Source organism: Mastigoproctus giganteus, chromosome 4 (assembly GCF_048544385.1).
Source record: "Mastigoproctus giganteus isolate SK-2022 chromosome 4, ASM4854438v1, whole genome shotgun sequence".
NCBI lineage: Eukaryota > Metazoa > Arthropoda > Arachnida > Uropygi > Thelyphonidae > Mastigoproctus > Mastigoproctus giganteus.
The window spans coordinates 82,113,412-82,136,768 of NC_143578.1; the positions used below are offsets into that span (position 1 = coordinate 82,113,412).

Here is a 23,357-nt window from a genome sequence, read left to right on the forward strand (position 1 = left end):
CAGAGGGGAAGAGACAACTCTCTGTCTCTCCATCCCTGCTGCTCCTCTTTTCTCCTGGTGAGGCATGGGCTTGCCTCACTGACCACCGGGGGGCATCTTCTGTTGTACTATAGCCATAGATGGCTATAGTACAAGGCTTTCCCTCCAGCCTTCAGTCTCCTCCCCTTTTCTATCTATACACCAACGTATGTCCCACACGTCTAAATTTAATCACACAAAACTGACCCGCGATCAACGATATTTGGCTTTCCAATTCTAGCATTCCCACTTTTTTCTTTTTTTTTTTTTTCATAGTCCCTAGCCACTGAAATCTCAGGAAACTAGGTGGCAGGCCTGCTAGAGTAAAGTATAGAGCTACTGGGTACCTAGTCTACCTCCATGAGGCGAAGTGTGGGTATTGTTAAGTCCCATCAGGGGGCCCAGCGGCTAAATGGCCAGAAGAACAATGGTACACAGCCTTACACATATACATGATCCATACACTTTAAAATCTCTGGCCTTGCAGTAAACTGTTACACCCACAATGAAAGCAACGTGGAGATGGGGGAAACCCCTGGTGCCTGCCGTTTGGCACTAAATACACTTTACTAATCTGTACTTCTGCAATTGGCATCTCAGACCTCACTCCATGTGACGTCTTTCTCTTGGGGGTATGTGAAGGATACCCTCGATAGGTCACCCCTTCACATGATCTTAGGGAATTAAGACAACATATCAAATTGGTAGCAGCCATAAACAGGGACATGCTGAAGAAAGTATGGCAGGAATTCAGTTATCAATCATGTCTGCAATGTGACATTGGGGGTGCTCAAATTGAAAGTTTATAACTTTAAGATATGAAACTTTGAGAGTTTTTCCTAATGATTGGTGAATATTACTTGATTGTAGGCACACTGGTTATTTCCCAGTAAAGAAATGAAAGTATGCTACTCTTTTTTTAATTTGCCCTGTATTTAATAGTGTTAAATGTCACACTCCTCTTTTTTTATGTATAAATTAAGATATTATTTTCATCTTGAAGATCCACGATCCACCTATATAGTGTTGGATAATTGTAATTTGATTGTGGCAACAAAAAATAAATGCAGTTGCATCTCTCTCTCTCTCTCTCTCTCTCTCTCTCTCTCTCTCTCTCTCTCTCTCTCTCTCTCTCTCTCTCTCTCTCTCTCTCTCTCTCTCTCTCTCTCTCTCTCTCTCTCTCTGTGTGTGTGTGTGTGTGTGTGTGTGTGTGTGTGTGTGTGTGTGTGTGTGTGTGTGTGTGTGTGTGAGATATTCTCACCTATTCCTCTGTTGTTTAGGTTCCAGAATTGAGCTTCTTGATGTTATTACTCGCCATCTCCGAGAACATATGATGCATCAACAAGAACTACGACTCTGTGCTGATATCCTTGGTGACGTTCTCAGGTTTCTACACCATGAATTAGAAAGGCAACAGCACCAGCAGTCTTACATTGAATACAGTTGTGCTTTTCAACTTCAGAACAGTGATATGAGTGCCTTAACTCTAGCTGAAATGGGTGTGAGCAGAGAAGTGGAAATCTTGACTTTGGGCTTGATGGAGATTTTGATACAGACTGTGAAGAATGCTGACAGGACTTCCACAGTTGCAGTAAGAATGTCTATAATGCAGTTTATTTTAATATGTAAAAATACCATTTTTACTCACTGGGCAAAGCATTTACTTAAATTTCAGCTAAAAATTCTTATCTCTCTCTTGAATTCCTACCTTTATAGAACAACATGAAAAACAAAGTTTACTTCTAAAGTTCGTTTTTCATGTTGCGGTTTAAACTTTTCTTTAAAAGGATTCAAGCAATACAATATCCTTTTCATAAAAGAGGAACTTTTCAGAGTGTTATCTTTATCATTACCCATCTTATTTTTGTTTTTCCCATTTTTTATTATATATCCACTCTTTAATAGATTGCATTTTACATTGTTTCCTGATTTCCTCAGGAAACAATGTGGCCTTAGTTACTGATGTTCCTAAAACCCTTCTACAACAACAGGAAACAATATGAAATACAATCTATTAAAGAGTTGTTACCTTTTAACTTTATCTCTTAATGTTTTGTTAGCAATTTTTCTTAGTGTTTTAATTTCTGTGGTTTCATTTATTTTATTTTTGCTGTATACCCCTTGTCTCACTGCAATGTTATTATAGGTCTTATTATAGTTTTATGTATTTTAACTTTATCATCGTGATTAATGTTTTGGATTGTTCCAAATTATATTAATAATTCCCCCATATTCTAATTTAATGTTTGTCCTTATATTTCTTAAGTTATTCTTGGAAAATTTATCTGTATTCCTCGTTTTTTAAGTTTCATTTATTTGCCATTTTACCTTCTAATTCTAATTTCCATCTCAATGTTCTTTTGCTATTATTAGGCTTTATTTTTCCTGTGAATATTTTGTTTATATGCTGCCCTTTGCAATAATAAACATGGATTTATAATAAATCCATGTTTATTATTTTAACTTATTCGTTTTATTCTTTTCATTGGTTCTGTATTATTCACCAAATTTTTCTTCGTACTCCTAAGAAATCATGATCTTTATCTTTTGAAAACCTATCCCATTATTCTTGTTTTAGTTTTCTTAATCTCCGCATTGATTCTATTTCAAATCTCCTTGTATTCTTGGAACATCTGTGAATCTGTTTTATTTGATAAATGTTTCTGAAATGCTTTTTCTTTGATGTTAACCACACCTTTTATTTCTTCTGTATACTGCGGTGTTCTGTTTGTTTAACAAACAGAACCTTTTACATTCGAATACAAATAAGATCATGGAGAGAGAGAGATCATCAAGATCTCTCGCATACAGTTATTCTGTAGTATCAGAACAGTTGAGAAACAGCTACAAAGAAAGTTTAAATAAAAAGCAGGCAGTAAATGGTTTCAGATTATCTACTAAATTCTTGTTATTTGAGTGGCAGTTCTTGTGTTTTGATGCTAGTGTGAGCACGGAAAAAATTATTTCCATTATCTTTTTAATGTATCCCCCTCTTTTAAAAATGGCTAATAAGAGAAAATTAGTGCTGGAGATGTTTCTGGTTCTTAGAAACATAACTCCTTAGCAATGGATATATATATAGACATAATTAAGTGGTCCGAGAAAATAACTCGCATCTGAAAACATCAATTGAACTTCGGATAAAAGTAATGATCATGTTAAGACACCACTCCAGGGCAAGGAACAGTGATAATTAAGCAAAGTGGGGATTGTTGATATTTAAAAACTTCTTACTTTTGGATTTAGGATCAAACCTAGTTCCATATGCCTTTGAGTTTAGCAATAATTCAAAAAAAGAACAGAAGTCTTATGAGCATCTTAAACAGTATTAGAGGCAAATGTTATTATGCTCTAACTACTTTAATTCCTTCAATAATTTTTTCGCTTTCTTTATTTTTGTAATAAATTATTTGGTTGCTGGGACTGGAGCACAGCCAAAATTTTTAACAGTGCTCTAATAGGGAAAATTGCTTCAAATTAAGATGTGAATTTCACGAACTAAGTAGTGTACTATTGAACTGCATTTCCCAGGTGAGGTTGCTGTTTCAAGAGAATGTCAGCTAGTTGCACAACACCTCACCTTTGCATTGTTATGACGTCATTTCTGATGAAACATGACATTGTATAGATCAATTATCCTCTCTACTCTCCTTATCTTCCACCAGCAGACTTCATCTTTCCCAAGGTGAAAACTGCCCTCAAAGGAAAGAGATTTCAGGATGTTGAGGATATAAAGAAAAACATCATCTCTTTGGACAGCTTTGATTACTCTTTTCAGAAACTTTTAGAATGATAGTATTTGTAAGTGCATTCAGTCAGGTGGTGAGTACTTTGAATAAAAATAAAACCATTTTTAAGTTCCTTCACTTTGTGTTCTTTTTATTGCACCAGTCCAGGAACTTTATTGCCACATCTCATATATATGTATCTTTGATATGATCGTAATACCTTTAATTATATCTCAAATATTAACTTGTAATCAGGTGAGCCAGTGATTTTTCTTTTCCCCATACTTGCACTTGTTTAATAGGGTGAAAAGTGACCCCAGTTATAACTTTAAAATTTACAAGAAATAATTTAAGATGGTTTTCATTTTTTGATTCCATCTTTATTTTCATTCTTTTCTGAACGCACATGAAAAATACAAACATTTTAAATTAAATTTTGAAAAAAAAAAAAAAAAAAAACACCTCTTCAGGACTATAGACATGTTTTTTATCCTCTCTTATTTCAATGTTATCTCCACTATTATCCCTGACTGACAACAAGTGAAATGTCATTTGAAAAACCTGTGCACTGCAGCAATTGTACACTAGCAGACTCTTCCATGATGTGAAGACAGAGATCATAATGACTGGATGTGCTGCCATTAAGTGTTAACAGTCTGTGCTTCAATAATGGAACATGAGAATTGCATGCTAATTTTAAATTCATGTTTTGCAACATGTATGTATATAATCATCAGGCCTAGGCTTGATAATTGTATAACTTGGTCCTGAATTTTTAGATTTTGTGCAGTAATTAACAAAGATTTCAATAACTTTCAGTGGCAGAAGTAAAGAATACACTTTCATTTAAAGGCATTGAGGGTTTCAGATGTGTGGACCAAGTAGATCCAGAGCAGAACATCACTGTATCGGCCTTCAGCGATGTCCTTTAATTGGCTCTAGGTTAATTATCAATGATGTCCCGTAATTGACTCCAGGTTAAACTGTAATTTTTCTTTTATAAATATTCCTTTTTCATTTGTAGATTAAATATTATTAATGCAAAGTACTCACTGTCCCTAAGTACTTTGCATTAATAATAATCCCTTCCCCAAATTGCCTGAGATTTCAGGCATTGAAATTCATTTTTGCTCAGGTTGTGGCCCTCGGGGTCTGGCACCCCCACACTACACCCAAATCACAGACCCTCTGAAGAGGAGCATTCCAAAGAGGGAGAAGGTTTTTATTCTTAATTAAATTAATTTATTTAAGGATTTTATTCCTCTTAAATAAATGAAATAAAATATGTGTGAATGCACATTTTTTTTTCTGTTATTTATTTCATTTTATTTTCATACATATTTCATACATACTTTCGTGCATGTGGCACAGTTATAAAATATAAATTTTTTTTAAAAAAATGATCTTTCAGGGTCCCTTGGTGGCATGTCTTGTGTCTCTCTTACGATTAATGGAACCAAAACACTACTATAGTTTATGGGAAAAATTTGGAGATCAGTTACAGTGGAGAGACAGAAGACAGTTGAAAGAATTTCTTATCCATGTATTTTTAGTCTTCCAAGAACTAGTAAAACAGGATATATTTCCGAGAGACTGGATGGTGATGAGGATGCTTACTAATCAGTAAGTTATTAAAATTTTATATTCTATTCTTATTAGCTGTAAATTTAAAAATTAAGTCACTATTAAGCTTAAATAAACAGTACTTAGCAGTTATATTCATCTTAAAGTATAAGATGAATGCCTAGCCAGGAGTAAGGCAACCCAAATAAGGAGTGAATACAAAAAAATCAGAAATAAAATAGTGACAAATAAAATGAGGAGGGGATTAACTAAATTATGGGTGTGCCCTCCTTGATAACACCAAGGCAGAATTGCAAAAAATATCACTATAAATGTAAAAATGCAAAACCTACTACAACACTTATTATTACTGTGAAACAAAATTGAAGATGGTTTATCATTCATTTAATTACAATTTATTTTATATATAAATATATAAAACATTTTGTAGATGCTTTATAATAAATATCACAGACAATTGGTTGAATTAAATACAGAAAGGTTTAAAATGGAAATCATTGTTATTGTAAAATGATTCTCAGTAATATCACAGTGCTGTTTCTTTCATAATATAAATTATGTTATGGTTAAGAGATAAAGGAGAAAGAAATAAAGTAGTGTGTGTGTGTGTGTGTGTGTGTGTGTGTGTGTGTGTGTGTGTCGTCATGGTAGGCATCTAGACAAATGCCTAGGGTGCCATTTGGGTAGAGGAGCTTCGCAGTTGTGCGGATTATTTAAAAGGGCACTTGATTTGCCTAGGGCGCAAAAATATCTCATGACGGCACTGTGTGTGTGTGTGTGTGTGTGTGTGTGTGTAGTAAAGATTAATGTTAGAAGAAAGAGAATGAAAAGGAATTAGTTATGGACAAAGGCGACTGATAGTCAGAAAGGAACTAATGACCATAGTAGTATAATAAGTAAATAATATTAGTAAAATAATAAGAGGAGTTAACCTCAATATAGTGCGTAGAACACTTCCTTATGATACCCTCCAGAAATTAAAACGGAAAAAACAAAAAAATCAACAATTTACCGGTACATTAGAGTAAAATATAAATAATTAAATAATCAATTTAACACAATTCAAATCAATTTAAAACAATTAAAAATCAAATTAACGCAATTGAAAGAATCTAGCGAAAATATTCAAAACGATTTTCCTTCCTGGAGCTGACAGCACTTTTCAACCATATGTCGTGATCACAGGAATGAAAATTACCGAATCGGGTTAAACCTGATACTTAAATAGAGATTATTTGTCTTCGCGCATGCATGTAAAGGTCCACGCATCGGAGATAAAATATGGCCGCCGAACGTTAACAGAATTCTCATGTAATTTAATTTCAACGGTTTCTGCAATTAATAGTCGCGTATAATTACGTTGAATGTTAAGTATTTTGGCCTCGTTAAATAAAAAAGTATGTTTTTCGTTAATGGCATGAAAGGCTAATTCTGGCGCTGCTGAACGAGAAGCACGAACTGAGGCTTCATGTTGATTTTCACGAATATTAAGAGAAAATGGGGGTCGAACCTTGATAAGACGAGTTGCAATCACCGCAAGAAATGTTGTATTCCAGATCATTAATTTGTGTTGCGAACGCTGAAAGAACCAAGTGATTGTTCAGTATAGTGTGTAACTTCCGTATTGGTCTAGCTACAATTTTAAATTTGGTATCTTTAAAGAATCTGTTAAGCTGTTTGTGCCACTGTTCAACATATGGGACAAAAATAAAGTATTTTTTGATATTACTATTGTTGATTGGTGTAGTATTTTGTATCCTATCCTATCCTTAGCTTGTACCCTAATTCGGTTTATTGTTGTAATGGAATAACCCCTGTTTAAGAATCTGCTAGTTAATATTTGTATTTCTGAATCCAAAGCAGAATCCGTCATTGAATATTTATAGGCATTAAGAAATTGATTAAAGATAATCGATCTTTTGTGGGTGAACGGGTGATAGCTATTATAATGTAGAAGCATACCGGTGTTTGTAGGTTTTCGATAGATGCTAAATTGTATTTTATTCGAGTCCCGGGTAAGCGTGAAATTTAGAAAGTTTAATGACTTTGTATCCATATCCTCCCTTTCCAATGTAAATTTGAGTCTAGAATGAATATTATTAAACGAATGTAAAATGTCTTGGATAGTATTACTATCGGTAATAACTAGAACATCGTCTAAATACCTCCCATAGTATGTGATACGGGTTCGAAAAGGTGTCAAATGTATCTGTTCAATCGTTGAGAGATAGATCTTTGACATTAAGCCACTCAGGCTCAAACCCATTGGTAATCCAAAAATTTGTTTGTACACCTTGTCTCAAAAGGTGATGTAGTTAGCCTCAACTAACAGTTTAATTAAGTGAAAAATTTCCTTAATAGGTAGCTTCGTATAATTAATCGGTGTCGAGTTTTTATTTAACATATCCCAAATAATATCTAATGTGTATTCAACGTTTACATTCGTATATAATGAGGTAACATCTAGTGAGAATAAATTGTCATTGTCGCCGAGTCTACAGTCTTTGAGCTTATTAAATAATGTATCGTAGTTCTCAATCCCAAATTGTACCTGTCTAGAGGGTTTTATAATGTTATATACATGTCTGGCTAAGGACGAAAATGCCGAGTTCCTGTAGGAAACAATAGGTCGAATAGGAAACCCGGTCTTGTGTAATTTTACCTGACCAAAAAGTGCAGGAATATTGTATGTTCTGGACTTCAATTCCTTTAACTGAACCATAGTAATGTAGTCGTTTTTTCGATACGTGGTTAACGTTTTATTGTATTGATTGACCAAATTGGTAAACAGTGCCGGGTCTACTTCACAATAAGTGGAGGTATCTAACACAACTGAATCTAACTTATTAATATAATCATGTTTATCTATTATTACCACTGTATCTCCTTTATCTGCCCTCTGTATAATAATGTCTTTATTTCCCCGAAGTTCTCTTAAAGCTGAACTGTTCATGTGTATTCAATTTAGGAAGTCGCGTTTCTTTTATGTTATTTTATATTTTTATTCTTTCTTTTCTTTTATATTCTTTTATGTTTCTTTTATTCATATTCATTTGTATTTATTCAACAAGTTAACCAAGTAGTGAATAACATAGTATCAGGTTTAACCCGATTCGGTAATTTTCATTCCTGTGATCACGACATACAGTTGAAAAGCGTTGTCAGCTTCAGGAAGGAAAATCGTTTTGAATATTTTTGTTAGATTCTTTTAATTGCGTTAATTTGATTTTTAATTGATTTGAATTGTGTTAAATTGATTATTTAATTATTTATATTTTACTCTAATGTACCGGTAAGTTGTCGATTTTTTTCGTTTTTTTCCGTTTTAATTTCTGGAGGGTATCATAAGGAAGTGTTCTATGCACTATATTGAGGTTAACTCCTCTTATTATTTTACTAATATTATTATCAACGTAGAACATATTGAGTAGTACAGTTCTGACTCATACTATCTAATAAGTAAATAAATACAGTTGTAAAGATAAGAGAAGTAAATAAATGAGAGTTGCGGAGAGAAGAGAAGTAATTAAAAAGTAAGAAAGAGAAAAGCAGGGGGAAAAGATAATAATAATACAGGAATATCTCACATAGTGTGGTTTACAAATTTTAAAAAATTAAATGAAATGTACATCCAGTGGGTGATGGTGTACAGATTTTTCTTTCCTTCTTTCAGGTTATATCCATACTTGCTGCTGTTGGGCATAGTGGACAGTGGAGTAAGTTATAGACAGAACCGCAGTGGACTCAGGGCATCTCCCTGAAAGATTCCTCTACTGATGGGGATCGGTCTGGTTGTGATATTCTCAAACTTAATCGTGGTACTCCATTTTGCCATCATTGCTTCTAGGAAGTTTTTCACTGTTGGATTGACTTGGTAGATCTTCAGCATCTCTGTTAGCCAGCTATGAGGCGTGGCGTGAAAATCCTTGCAGTAATTTATGTAGGCTGTGTACAGGTTGCAGCACTTCTAGTTAGCTTGCTGTATAATTGCAGTATGTATGGTTTAATTTCTCCTTTCATCCTTTGCTCATCTGCCTGCATCCATTCTGCTCTTCAGGCATTATGTTCTGGTTATCCAAATGGTATAATATCTTCTTGGTTGGACAGGATCTTGTACATCATTGAGGACAGGTGATTGGCTTGTATTTTGCCAGGGTTCTTGTATCTTGGTCTTTAGGCTTCAACTATGTGATTCCTTGTGAGGAACTTCTGGATTGTCTCTGGGTTCCTTATCATTTGGGTGAACTGCTCTGCACGGTCCCAGTATCATGTGTGTGTATGCAAGTGAGCTTCTTGTGCCAGTAGTTGTGGACATTATCTATTCTTCCAGTTCACCAGTTGTTGGAGTTCCTAATTGACTGTTTTACTTCCGAATCTCCCACTCTCTCATATCTTGTACATCCTTGATTTTCTTCCACTGTAGTTCTATCCAGGGGGCTCGGGTGTTATGCCTTACTTCACTGCTCCATGTGTTGCCCCACAACTCCTCGATTGCCTTCTGCTCGGTTGGTCTGTTTCTGTCTTTCCTGTCTTCTCCTTTGGGCCTCATTGAAGATTCGGTTGTTTATTTTCCTCTGGGAGCTCTCTTTGTATCATCGTAGTTGCTTTGCTGAGTGCGAGAAGTTTCTGCTTTAGTGTGTCCAAATATTCTCCTATTCTCTGATGTTTGGTCTCACCTCTGCTGTAGATGCTATCTCTCTTGAGAACACTCTTCACTTTTCAAATCAATTTTACTCCTTTTACCCTATTGTACTGGGTCAATCGGCCTGTCTTGACTCTTAATTCTTCATTCTTCTGCTGAAGTCTTCTTTCTCATGTTGACAGTTCCTTCCTTCTTTTTTCAGTTCTACTGTTGGTCTCTGCTTTCTCTTCCATTGATCCTAGTGAGTGCTTATGGCAGCACAGTATATGGCTGTGTGGATGGCCTCCAGTGTTGCACTATTGTCGGTCTGTGACTCCACGGGATTCTGTTGGGTCTCTGCTTCAGTATCACATGGATCTTTGTAGGGTCCATTCCTTCAAATTCTTTTAGGACCTTCTTCCACTCGTCTTCTATTCTGTTTATTATGACCTTGTTTCTTTCCACTTCTGAGCTGTATTTCTTCTTGATCTTTTTCCTCTGATTCTGTGTAAAGAATATTCCAAATTCTTTATTCTTTGTAGCTGATCGCTCACGTCCCATTTGATTTTTTTTACAAGATTGCAGATGCTATTAGGTTCTTTGTGATGGTGGTCCTTCTCTGGTCTGCTATTTGCTGTTCTGAATATCCAGGAATCGTTCCAACTACTTGGTACATAGTCTCGACTTGTACGTTGTCATATCGGTCTCTAGCCTGGTTATTTCGTAGTATGCTTGCATGATTTACATATTCATTTCGATGCTCCACTTCATGCATTGACATTTTCTTCCTTTCTAGGTAGTCACTAGTGCAGGAAGCACTTTCAGTTGATGTGGCTGGATGGTCTTTCCCTTCTCTTGTGGTAGCCATACAGGAGGGACAGTGCCACTTGCTCCGCTGTCTTCTGGAGACAGTATCCGACTTTTCAAACCGATCCCCTCTGCCTAAGGCCTAAACTTGAGTGACTTTATCCTGTACCACACTCAATGTAGTATGATTATTATTTCTGTTTGACATAATCAATGGAGGTGGACCTGTTTAGTTCGGCTTACGTCCAGTGGTAGCATTAGTTTGTGGCAGTGACACTACATGGCATCACTTATCTGCCTTAGCTGTCACTTCAACCTTGGGGAAGGTAGGTCCGCTGGAGGAAATATCATGATGTTCATTTTATATTATTATTATTATACCAGTCTCCCAGCATGATGGAGACTCATTCGCTTCTACCAAAGTGGGACTGGAACCCGGATCCACCAGGCTGGTACTCCTGTGTTGTAACCACTGGGCCTTTATGCCTCTTATTATTATTGTTGCTCTTATATTATTTCTCCCTAATTGGTTGATTCCACTCCGTGACGGGTACTGCTACCAGATACACAGGGTGGTTGTGATGTCTGGTATTACTGTCGGTCGAGGAAATATCAGACTATCCTACAGGTGTTCAGGATTGCGACTTTCTAAAGTTCCTTGTAGGTGTTCTCTGGGAGACCTATTGTTGCTAGGCTGTTATGTAGAGTCTTTGGTACCATACGGGTGGTTGATACGATGATTGGGATGGTTGATACTTCTTGCATATGCCACATCTTGATCTCATGTCTCAGGTTTGTATACTTCCTAATTTTTTCCTCGTGGGTTTTCTGGACATTGCTAGTATTCGGCACTGCTATGTCAATCAGGCAGGTAGCCGTTTCCATCTTGTCCACAAGGGTTGTGTCCAGTCTGTTCTGCGGGATGGTCATATCCATTATTATGGCACGGTCCTGGTAGAGCTTGTGGGTTTGGTTTCTAGTACTACCTGAGGTTCGTACTTGTAGTATGGTACACTTTCTTTGGTCAACTGGTATTTCCTCGCTAGCTTCTGATCTATTATCCTAGCTACCTGGTCGTGTCTATGAGTGTACTCAGTCTGGGTGATCACCTTGCACCCCACGGTGATGTGCTGGATCGTTTCTGAGGCTAGGTGCATCGTCGACATTTGTCATCTGACATTCCGGATTCCTTTGTGATATATTTTCTATAGTTTCTGGTGTTGATTACCTGGTCTTGGATGGCCAGCATGAATACTTCACTCTCGGGAAAGAGCGTCCCGCTTGTGAGCCATGCATTGGAAGCAATGTTATCAATGTGATCTTGATGGAGGTCATTATAGTGTATTCTTTTACCATCTTTCTACCTTCGTTTTGTGTACCATTTAGGCCAGATGAGTTTCCTTGCTTAGGTTGAGTGCGGTATACCACTTATCTATCTTCCTTATGGCCTGGTGGAGTGGTGCTGTGTTGTTCTCAAAGTAACCTTTCAGGTTAAGTATTGCTGTTTTCTGTTGTTCTATCAGGTCTAATCAGGCCCCTTCCTCCCTCTTTCCGAGGTATTGTTATTCTCTCCACTGCTGACTTCAGGTGATGTTGGCGACTCTTGGTCATCATTGTCCTTGTCTTTCACATGATATCTTCTAGCTCGGTGTTCTTCCAATCTATGACCCCGAATGTGTATGTTATTAATGGAGCTGCATAGGTGTTTATGGCTTTAACTGTGTTCCCTCTGTTCAATTTTTCTTTCAGTGGGCTTCTGATTCTCTGATGATATTTTTCGGGCAGGCACTTCTTGATTGCCTTGTGTTCCAACTGCTCAGCCTGCATCATCCCTAGGTATTTGTAGGTCTCTCTCCTTCTGTCATAGCTTCAATCTCTTTACCAGTCAGCAGCTGGTAGTTTCGGCCAACTAATTTTCCTTGGTGCACTATGTGGGTCTTGCATTTTGCTAGACCAAATTCCATCCTGATGTCCTTGCCGAATTCTTCGGTGATCCGGAATAGTTGCTGGAGTTGCTTCTCGGTTGCCACGTAGAGCTTGATGTTGTCCACGTACACAGGTAGGTGAGGGTGTACAGGTTCTTTCTTCCTTCTTTGAGGTTATATCCTACTTGCTGCCGTTGAGCATGGTGGATAGCGGGTTGAGTGCTAGACAGAACCATGGTGGGCTCAGGGCATCTCCCTGAAAGATTCCTCTTCTAATGGGGATTGGCCTGGTTGTGATGTTCTCGACATTAATGGTGGTACTCCATTTTGCCATTGTTGCTCCTAGGAAGTTTGTCACTATCGGATTGACCTTGTAGATCTTCAGGGTTACTATTAGCCAGCTATCAAGTAAGGAGTTGAAGGCCTTGCGGTAATAGATGTAGACCGTGTATAGGTTTCGGTGCTTCTTGAAGGCTTGCTCCATTACTGCGGCATCTGTGGTTAATTGTTCCTTGCATCCTATGCACCTCTGCTTGCATCCTTTCTGCTGTTCGGCCATTATGTTCTGACTCATAATCTAAGTGGTCTGATATCTTCTTAGTTATGCAGCTGGTCAGTATCTTTTACATAGTGGAGAGGCATGTGATTGGCCTGTATTTCACTGGGTTTCTTGTGTCTTCAGGTATGTGACTCCTTCAGTGAGAAACTTTGGGTATTGTCTCTGGTGCCTTATCATTCGAGTGAACTGCTCTGCTAGGTGCTTGTGAGCTTCTTGTACCAATAGTTGTAGGTGTTCCTGATCAACTGTTTTACTTCTTCTTGAATCTCCCACTGTCTCATCTCTTGTATGTTCTTTGTTTTCCTCTGGGCTCTTGTTTCTATCCAGGGTGCTTTGCTGTTATATCTTACTTCACTGCTACAGATATTTCCCCCAGAACCCTTCGATCGTCTTCTTCTTGGGTCCGTTTCCTGCTTTCTCATCTTCACCCAGTTTCCTGTAGAAGGCTCTTTGGTTCTTATCGAAGATTCGGTTGTTTATTTTCCTCTGGGAGCTCTCTTTGTATCGGTGTAGTCTCTTGTTGAGTGCAAGGAGGTTCTGCTTCAGTGTGTCTAAATATTCTCCTATTCTCTGATTTCTGGTCTCTTGTTTGCTGTGGATGCTGTCTCTCTTGAGGATGCTTTTCACCTTTCCAATCAATTTCTTACTTCTATTACACTGTTCGTACTGGGTCAACTGACCTATCTTGACTCTTAATTCTTCTATCTTCTGCTGAAGTCTTCTTTCCCAAGCTGGTGGTTCCTTCTGTTTTCGGTTCTTCTGCCTCTTTGTCTCTCGTTTCTTTTCCATTAATCCTAGTGGCTGCTACAGCAGCACAGTATACAGCTGTGTGGATAGCCTCCAGTGTTGCACCATTGTTGTCAAGGTAATGTGGCATTATTTGCCGATTGAGGTGGTCTAAGGAAACAGACCACCTCAATAATAATAATAATAATTATTATTATTATTGTTGTTGTTGCTCTTATATTATTTCTCCCTGATTGGGGGATTCCATTCCGTGATGGGTACTGTTACCAAGTACACAGGGTGGTTGTAATGTCTGGTGTTGCTGTCGGTCAAGGAAATCTCTGACTGTCCTACAGGTGTTCAGGATTGCTACTTTCTGGAGTTCCTTGTAGGTGTTCTCTGGGAGACCTATTGCTGTGTATGTAAGGCTGCTATGTAGAGTCTTTGGTATCATACCAGTGGTTGACATGATGATTGGGATGGTTGGTACTTCTTGCATATGCCACACCTCCTTGATCTCATGTCTCGGGTTCGTGTACTTCCTAATGTTTTCCTCATGGGTTCATTTTCCTCATTCTGGACATTGCTAGTGTTCGACCCCACTATGTCAATCAGGTAGGTAGCGTTTTCCATCTTGTCTACAAGGGTTATGTCCGGTCTGTTGTGCGGAATGGAATTATCCGTTATTATGGCACGGTCCCAGTACAGCTTGTGGGTTCAAGTCTCTAGTACTACCAGGGGTTCATACTTGTAGTATGGTACACTTTCTTTGGTCAACTGGTATTTCCTCGCTAGCTTCTGATCTATTATCCTGGCTACCTGGTCGTGTCTATGAGTGTACTCAGTCTGGGTGATCACCTTGTGCTCTGCGATGTATTTTCTGTAGTTTCTGGTGTTGATTACCTGGTCTTGGATGGCCAGCATGAATCCTTCAGTCTTGGGGCAGAGCGTCCCACTTGTGAGCCATGCATTGGAAGCAGTGTTATCGATGTGATCTCGATGGAGGTCATTGTAGTGTCTGCCATGGAGTGTCTTCTTTGCCCATCTTTCTAACTTCATTTCTTGTACCGTCTGGGTGGGAAGGGTTTCCTCGCTTAGGTTGAGTGGGGTATATGGCCTGGTGGGGTGGTGCTGTGTTGTTCTCGCAGTAATCCTTCAGGTTAACTATCGCTGTTTTCTGTTGTTCTCTCAGGTCTATCAAGCCTCTTCCTCCCCCTCCCCCTTTCTGAGGTATTGTTATTCTCTCCACTGCTGACTTCGGGTGGTGTTGGCGACTCTTGGTTATCATTGTCCTTGACTTTCACATGATATCTTCTAGCTCGGTGCTAGCTCGATACATGTTCGGTGTCAATCTATGACACCGAACACGTAAGTACTGGAGCTGGATAGGTGTTTGTGGCTTTAACTGTATTCCCTCTTTTCAATTTTGCTTTCAGCAGGCTTCTTAGTCTGATGATATTTTTTGGTCAGGCACTTCTTGATTTGCTTGTTCCAACTGCTCAGCCTGCATCATCCCTAGGTATTTGTAGGTCTCTCCTTCTGTCATAGCTTCGATCTCTTTACCAGTCAGCAGCTGATAGTTTCGGCCAACTAATTTTCCCTGGTGCAGTGTGTGGATTTTGCATTTTTCTAGACCAAATTCTATCCTGATGTCTTTGCTGAATTCTTCGTTAATCCAGAGCAGTTGCTGGAGTTGCTTCTCGGTTGCCGTGTAGAGCTTGATGTCATCCAAGTACATCAGGTGAATGAGGGTGTACAGGTTCTTTCTTCCTTCTTTGAGGTTATATCCATACTTGCTGCCATTGAGCGTGATGGATAACGGGTTGAGTGCTAGACAGAACCATAGTGGGCTTAGAGCATCTCCCTGAAAGAGTCCTTTTCTAATGGGGATTGGCCTGGTTGTGATGTTCTCGACCTTAATGATGGTGCTCCACTTCGCCATTGTTGCTCATATGATGTCAGAATCGGATTGATCTTGTAGATCTTCAGGGTCTCTATTAGCCAGCTATGAGGTATGGAGCCGAAGGCCTTGCGGTAATCGATGTAGGCCGTGTATAGGTTGCGGTGCTTCTTGAAGGCTTGCTCCATAACTGCAGCATCTATGGTTAATTGCTTCTTGCATCCTTTGCTCCTCTGCTTAATAATAATAATAATAATTATTATTATTATTGTTGTTGTTGTTGTTATGTTATTTCTCCCTGATTGAGGGGGTTCTACCTCATGACGGGTATTGCTACCAAGTTCACTGAGTGGTTGTTGTTATGTCTGATGTTTATTATTATTATAGCTCTTATATTATTTCTCCCTGACTAGGGGTTCACACTGTGACTGGTAGTGCTACCAAGTACACAGGGTAGTTTATTATTATTATTATTACCATCATCATCTGTTTATTTTTCCACAAAAAGTGGCCCAGCCCAGGATGGCTGTGTGCCAGGAGGGTGTGTGATTTACAGTCTGAGGTGTGAGGTACCACATGCGAAACAATTGACAAGTAGAGTATATGCAAGCTTGACCCAAGAAATTTACACAGAATTTTATTTATATACAAATGGTGATACACAAAGTTTATAAAATTATATGCATTCTCTGAAGTTATACAAAATTATTTGTAGAAATGCATTCATTGGTTCCATGAAGGTGTCCATCACAAATTCGTCAATTGATAACATTTCTCTTGGGTTTTATTTCTGTAAAGCTTATCTTTGCTGAATTTATTCAGATCGTTGGTAATTTGTTGAAAATATATTACTATTATTATTACTAGCCATGTAGTGCAAGGGAGCCTGCGGCTTATGCTGCACCAGCCAAAAAATATATCTGAATTATCCTGAGAGAGAGATCGAGAGAGGTAGAAGGGAATCACCAAGAAAGAGAAGAATGATGATATCCAGCTCAGGACCCTGGGTGTGCCAAGCCCATACTCACCAGATGTGAGCTCTTAATGGGAAACATATTCCTCAGAGAATTGAGATTTGTAAGAATTAGCCAGAGTGGGAGGCAATGTCCATATGATCTCTCCTCACCTTCTTTGGTCCAGAGATTAAGGATGATACAGTTGGGATATCTGTTCATGCCATTATGAGCCCTGATAAAGACATCTGATTGCTTGCAGCCATCAGATGTCTCCATGAGTGTATATGGTACCCAGATGTACTCATCATAGTCATTAGGCCTATAACACATTCCTATCTTCCTTTTTGTTTTCCCAGTGCTCATGTCACACCAAACTGTCCTAACACTGCACCCTTTATCCCTCTGTACACATTGTACTCCTCATATTCAAATTCTGAATCCCTTATATCTGATTGAGATCCTGCCTCTGATATCCCCACAATGCCTGTGTTTGATAATATAATCAGCACTTCAGATTCATCAAATTTATTTACTATACGCCTTACATTAGTATACTTCATAAATTTCACTATAAGCCAAAAAGATATACCTGCAACTGTTTTTACTCTTAGTAACCCTAACACAGCCCATGTATTTGATTCTTCCACAAGAACCCCCACATTTTTTGAAATCCCCAACACCTTGCTTTTCCAGGCTGCTGGTTCCAGTAGAATCAGTGCAAGAATCATTTTATCCTGTACCTGCAGCTATTGTTCATCTATTTGTTTGTGTACCCCTCCAAGTTAGCAGTTTTCTGACCCACCAAATATTCTTGCTCTCCTTCTATTTAAGTGTATCCCATCCCTGTGAAAATACTTACCTATATTCATGTTTTCTTCTCCCCCCCCAAATCGAACTTTAAAACTTTCACATGTGTTGTCTCTTTAGACATTCTAGAACCCCCCCCATAAATAGACTGGCTCAGGGATGTTATGCTCCATAGTAAAATATGACCTTTGTGCCCCCCCCCCCCCCCCCTTTTTGTTTTTTTTTCCTGAATTCCTCACAATTGACATGTGAAGGAGCATTATCCCAAAGAGAATAGCCTTTTTGTTTTTTTTCAGCCAGTACTGTTAAAGATTACTGAAATGGCAGATGATTTTTCACACATTTCATGCTTTGAAAAGTATATTTATTGTTTTGTATGTGGTAGCATTACTGGTTTCAAGACTTTTCAAATGGACTTGACAGAAAAGATCGGGTTCAGTGACTTGTATACTAGTAAAATTAAGTTCGTTATGTAATTAATTTCATTACTTTATTGTTATACCTTCTACTGATATAAATAGCATTTAAAATGTTCACTGATTGGTTCTGCTAAAATGCCAAGGCTTAATTCTGTACTGTCAATTCAGCAGTTAATTTTAATTGGGAACACTCTGAAATGCTATATGAATGAAGTTGTAATTGAGAGTTTGGTTCTGCTAAAATGCCAAGGCTTAATTCTTTACTGTCAATTCAGCAGTTAATTTTAATTGGGAACACTCTGAAATGCTATATGAATGAAGTTGTAATTGGGAGTTTATATTGCAGTGTAGTGCTCTGTGCCTTGCAAGAATTTTCTCAGCCTCTTACTACAGACTTTTTAGGAGATTCTTCATTTGATGAACAGGTAAATTATAAACTTTGAATATTTATAATAAGTCATAATATTATTAAACATGATGACATAATATTGAATATACTATGAAGTAAATTAGCTTTCTGACAAATATTGATTTAAGTTACAGCTAGTTGGGAATTATTAGGTCCGTTTGTATTGTTGGCTTTACCTTACTGTTATACTGTAACGTGTGCGTGCACAAGCTGTCTGTCCACAACATATGTTCCAGGACTTTTTACGTAACTTGGGAATAACTAATAAAATATTATCTATATCCCTGATATGCCAAAATTACAAAAACCACATCCTCAGAAGAATGAAAAAAAATAGTTATGTACCATTACATATAAAAACTTGATCTTGGGACAGCGGTAAAGTATCTGGAGTGGCACATAAGAATAGAAAATATAAGAGGAAGAAAAAATGCATGTTATTGTACTGTAAAAACTGATATTTATTTCATACACCATGTAGGCTTTATAAAGGTTACTAAGGGAATCAAAACCAAAGGTACGTTTTTAAGACAATTGGTCCAAACCACACAGTGAATCAAAGTCTATGCACTTCAGATGACGAATTGAAGGTAACTTAAAATAAATCTGAAGCATTAATAAGACACATTAATCGAAGGGTGTTGTTGGCTGAGTTGAGTTCAGGGAGGTAGTATGTGATATGAACTCTTTGATCTTCATCACAAGTTCATATCACATTGTTTTGTATGCTTTTTTTCCCTCTTCATAAATTTCGCTATAAACCGAAAAAAGCAATCTTGAACTTTTCTATTTCAAGAAATGTTCGGTGTTTCTTGAAATCCATTCTGAAATCCATTCCATCAAACACAGAGAGGCCTTCCTGAATTTTACAAAACGCTTAGCATGCATGTGGTTTATGCATGATTGGGCTCCCCCACATTTCAGCATTTCTGCCCGCAGTTGTTCATTATGCATCTTTGAGGAAATCCACTTCGGTTTGCGGTGGACTGAGATATTTAAGTGCGTGCCCTCGTGCTGAACAAGGGTATCCAAAAAAGGAAGAGCATAACCCAACTCCAGCTCATTCCATCAAGGATGTTAAACGTCTTCCAAAATTGCCACAGATCCATCTTCCCTTTCTCTGTTGTATTTACCACCTCAGAAAATGTTATCCATATATAATAAGCTTTGGGTGCCTAGATAACTCCCTGGCACACTGGTTGATTCAAAGCCATTGTATTTGGAGGGAAGCATACCACATTGACGTTGAAGATCATCTAGATATTTAGGATGACCGGGAGCATTGTCAAAGAGCAATAATGTCTTAAAAGCCACTGACATTTATAAGCAATTTTTTTCAACTTCAGGGACAAACACATTTATAAACCATTCTTTGAACATGGTTATTGTCACCCATACCTTTGAGTTAGCCCTGAAGTGTACAGGAAGCAATTTCTTGTCAATGCCCCTAAAAGCCTAGAGGTTTTCTGAGTGATAAACCACTAAAGATTTAACTTTATAACCCACTATGTTATCCCCCACTAAGAGCATTTATGGCAGCTTTAAACCGACACATTGACTTTTCTTCAATGGAAATATAAGTTCTACTGAGGAACACTCTGACTATCCTACAGGTGTTCAGGATTGCAACTTTCTGGAGTTCCTTGTAGGTGTTCGCTGGGAGACCTATTGCTGCTAGGCTGTTATGTAGGGTCTTTGGGACCATTACCATTGGTTGACACAATGATCGGGATGGTCGTTACTTGTTGCATATGCCACATCTCTTTGATCTCTTGTCTTAGGTTCGTGTACCTGATTTTTTTCCCATGGGTTTTCTGCAGGTTGCCAGTGTTGGGTACCACAATGTCAATCAGATAGGTAGCCTTTTCCATCTTGTCCACAAGGGTTATGTCCAGTCTGTTGTGCGGGATTATCTTATCCATTATTATGGCGCGATCCCAGTAGAGCTTGTGGGGTGGGGTCTCTAGTACTGCTTGGGGTCCATACTTGTAGTACAGTACACTTTTTTCAGTCAGCTGATATTTCCTTGCTAGCTTCTGATGTATTATCCTGGCAACCGGGTCATGTCTACGAGTGTACTCAGTGTGGGTGATCACCTTGCATCCCGCAGTGATGTGTTGGATCATTTCTGAGGCCAATTGGCATCGTCGACATGTGTCATCGAACACTCAGGGCTTCTTGGCGATGTATTTTCTGTAGTTCCTGGTGTTGATTTCCCATTCTTGGATCTCTTACACTTTCTTTGATCAACTGGTATTTCCTTGCTAGCTTCTGTTCTTTTATCCTGGCTACCGGGTCAGGTCTATGAGTGTACTCAGTCTGGGTGTTCACCTTGCATCCTGCAGTGATGTGTTGGATCATTTCTGATTTTTGATGACACATGTCAACGATGTGTTGACATCGTTGACATGTGTCATCAAACACTGTGGGCTCCTTGGTGATGTATTTTCTATACTTCCAGGCAAGCACGAATCCTTCAATCTCGAGGAAGAGCATCCTGCTCATGAGCCCTACATTGGAAGCAGTTTTATATATGTGATCTTGATGGAGATCATTGTAGTGTCTGCCATGGAGTGTTTTCTTTGCCCATATTTCTAGCTTTGTTTGTGTCTCCTGGTTGGGAGAGAACTCCTCATTTAGGTTGAGTGGGGTATACCGCTTGTCTCTCTTTCTTTTGGCCTGCTGGAGTGCTGCTGTGTATTTCTGGAAATAATCCTTCAGGTTAACTATCGCTGTCTTCTGTTGCTCAATGAGGTCTATCAGGCCGCTTCCTGATAGACCTCAATGAGGTCTATCAGGAAGATGCGGGTCACCTGGTACAAGTGAGCGAGGGAATTGCGTCACTACAAATTCACAGGCAAAAAATTACATAATTTCCTAATTTGAAAGGTTCCCGAAAGGTTACGAACTAATTAGAGAATAATTTTAATGATGATGGAGCAAGTGGAAAATTCCAGCTGAGCACCATGCAATTTTTTTCAAAAGGACTACACACTTCTGGTAAAACAGCCTGCATACAAAAGTAGGGATGTCCAATGCAGTTGTAATGCAGTCTGGAATCTATGATGTTTGATATGCTAACGTAGGCCACAACCTAGATTGGCAATCACCGATTCCAAGAGATTATGAATTGAGATGAGGTATGTTTTGTAACAATAAAAACTATCTCTTAGCTCTAAAGCAGGGGTTCTAAACCTTTTTCTTTAAGTGAGCAAGATTTTGCAGCTTACAATGTGTGAGCACCATATATTAAAATATAGATTTTCTTGCTTAAAAATTAAAAATGCATTTTTTTAAATTAATTTTTTACCTGTATTATGCATATAAGAATTACATTTCTCATTAAAATTTTTGCACGATTTATTACTTTATCTCTTACTTAAATATTACCTTATCAGTGTGAACCCTGCTTATAAAATTAATTTCCCCATTATAAAGAGATAATCGCAAATTTTCTTCCAAATGTGATGTCAACAATCTTGTCTTTTTTTTTTTTTTTTTGATGTTGTTCATTAATGAAAAAACACTTTCATACGTGCACGTTGATCCAAACATAGAAAGTACTTTGAATGCTTCTCTTTGTAATAAAGAAAATTTTTTGCAGTCAGAACCACAGAATTTTGAATTTAAAAATTTGTTCCAAATTAATGATTTCAAAATTTCTGAAATTTATTGTTAATTCAAATTTTGGGAGGTGTGCTTTCAAGTATTCAAATTTTTCTTGGAATTGGTCACTAAGATCTTTGATTACATTCATTTCAAATGATGGGTACTCCCCAGCACTTCCTCCAGACATTTTTTAAGAGTAGGAAAATGAAGCAAATTTCCTTTTAAAACTTCATTTTGAAACACTTAAAAGTTGGCACCTCTGTAACCAGGTGAGCAGGAGCAGCAGTGCGTAGTACACGCTTCATGATTAGACCAGGGTTCGAGCCCATGACCACCAAATGCAGAGGATGAGGAAAGGTCAGGGAATGACCACCGCATATCCCCGGAGCAGTATGGCCTTAGTTGCTAATGCTCCTAAAAACCAAATAACAAACAACAACTTAAAAGTTTTTTCTTACATGCAATAATCTCTTCATATAAGACTACCACAAATTTATCTTTTATCTGTAGCCTCAAATTTAACACATTTAAATGACTGAATATGTAAACCATGAATGAAAGTGTAATCTTAAAATCATTAAAAACGTTTTATTTATTGATTTCTATCAGAAAAGCTTTTACTACTTCGAACACCTCATAAATTTTGGACAGCACCTTTTGAATGAACCACTGTGTGGGTAATAAGATCAGAATGCAGGTTTTTTTTTTTTTTTATGTAAACCCCAAACACGAGAGGTATTAGAACCTATAGTACTTAGTACCGTGCTTGGGTTGGAAGTTGAGAAGATGAAAGAAGATATTTGTTGACATTGGACTTGAACTTCTGTAGACTGTAATTTTCAGGAAATACGTATGAAGGAAGGTTGTTCCAGAAAACGGCAGTTGAATGAATAAATGAGGATGATTAAAAGTTGGTTCTGTGAGTTTGAAGTTGGACAGTAAATGGATGTGGGCTGATGGCTGCTTGTGTTCGGACTGTTTTGAAAGAGAGAGCGGGAATTATAGAAGCCAATTCAGAAGAACAGTGCCCATTGAAGTATATGTAGAAAAGGCATGCAGCAGAAAGAGTAGGTTGATGAGACAGCGAGTGGAGAGACTCTGTTAGAGATGAATCATTAATTAACCTGACTGCCCTCTTCTGAATGGAATCAAGAAATCTGAGAGAGGTGTTCAGGTCACCACCCCAGATGTGGGAACAATATTCCATGGTAGGGCGGATTTGCAATTTATACAGAGTGAGCAGATGTCTGGAAGAAAAGTAATGCCGAGAGCAAAAGAGAAAACCAAGT

The 23,357-nt window shown here is 38.0% G+C and overlaps 1 protein-coding gene across 1 annotated transcript in view; it reads left to right on the top strand.

The window, feature by feature from the left end:
- spg (dedicator of cytokinesis spg) overlaps positions 1–23,357 on the top strand; it is a 916,969-nt gene that overhangs the window by 547,653 nt on the left and 345,959 nt on the right. The window contains exons 26-28 of the mRNA XM_090372306.1: positions 1,299–1,609; positions 5,158–5,369; positions 18,397–18,475. Coding sequence (XP_090228432.1) covers positions 1,299–1,609; positions 5,158–5,369; positions 18,397–18,475 — 602 coding nt within the window. The remainder of the gene's footprint in view (positions 1–1,298; positions 1,610–5,157; positions 5,370–18,396; positions 18,476–23,357) is intronic.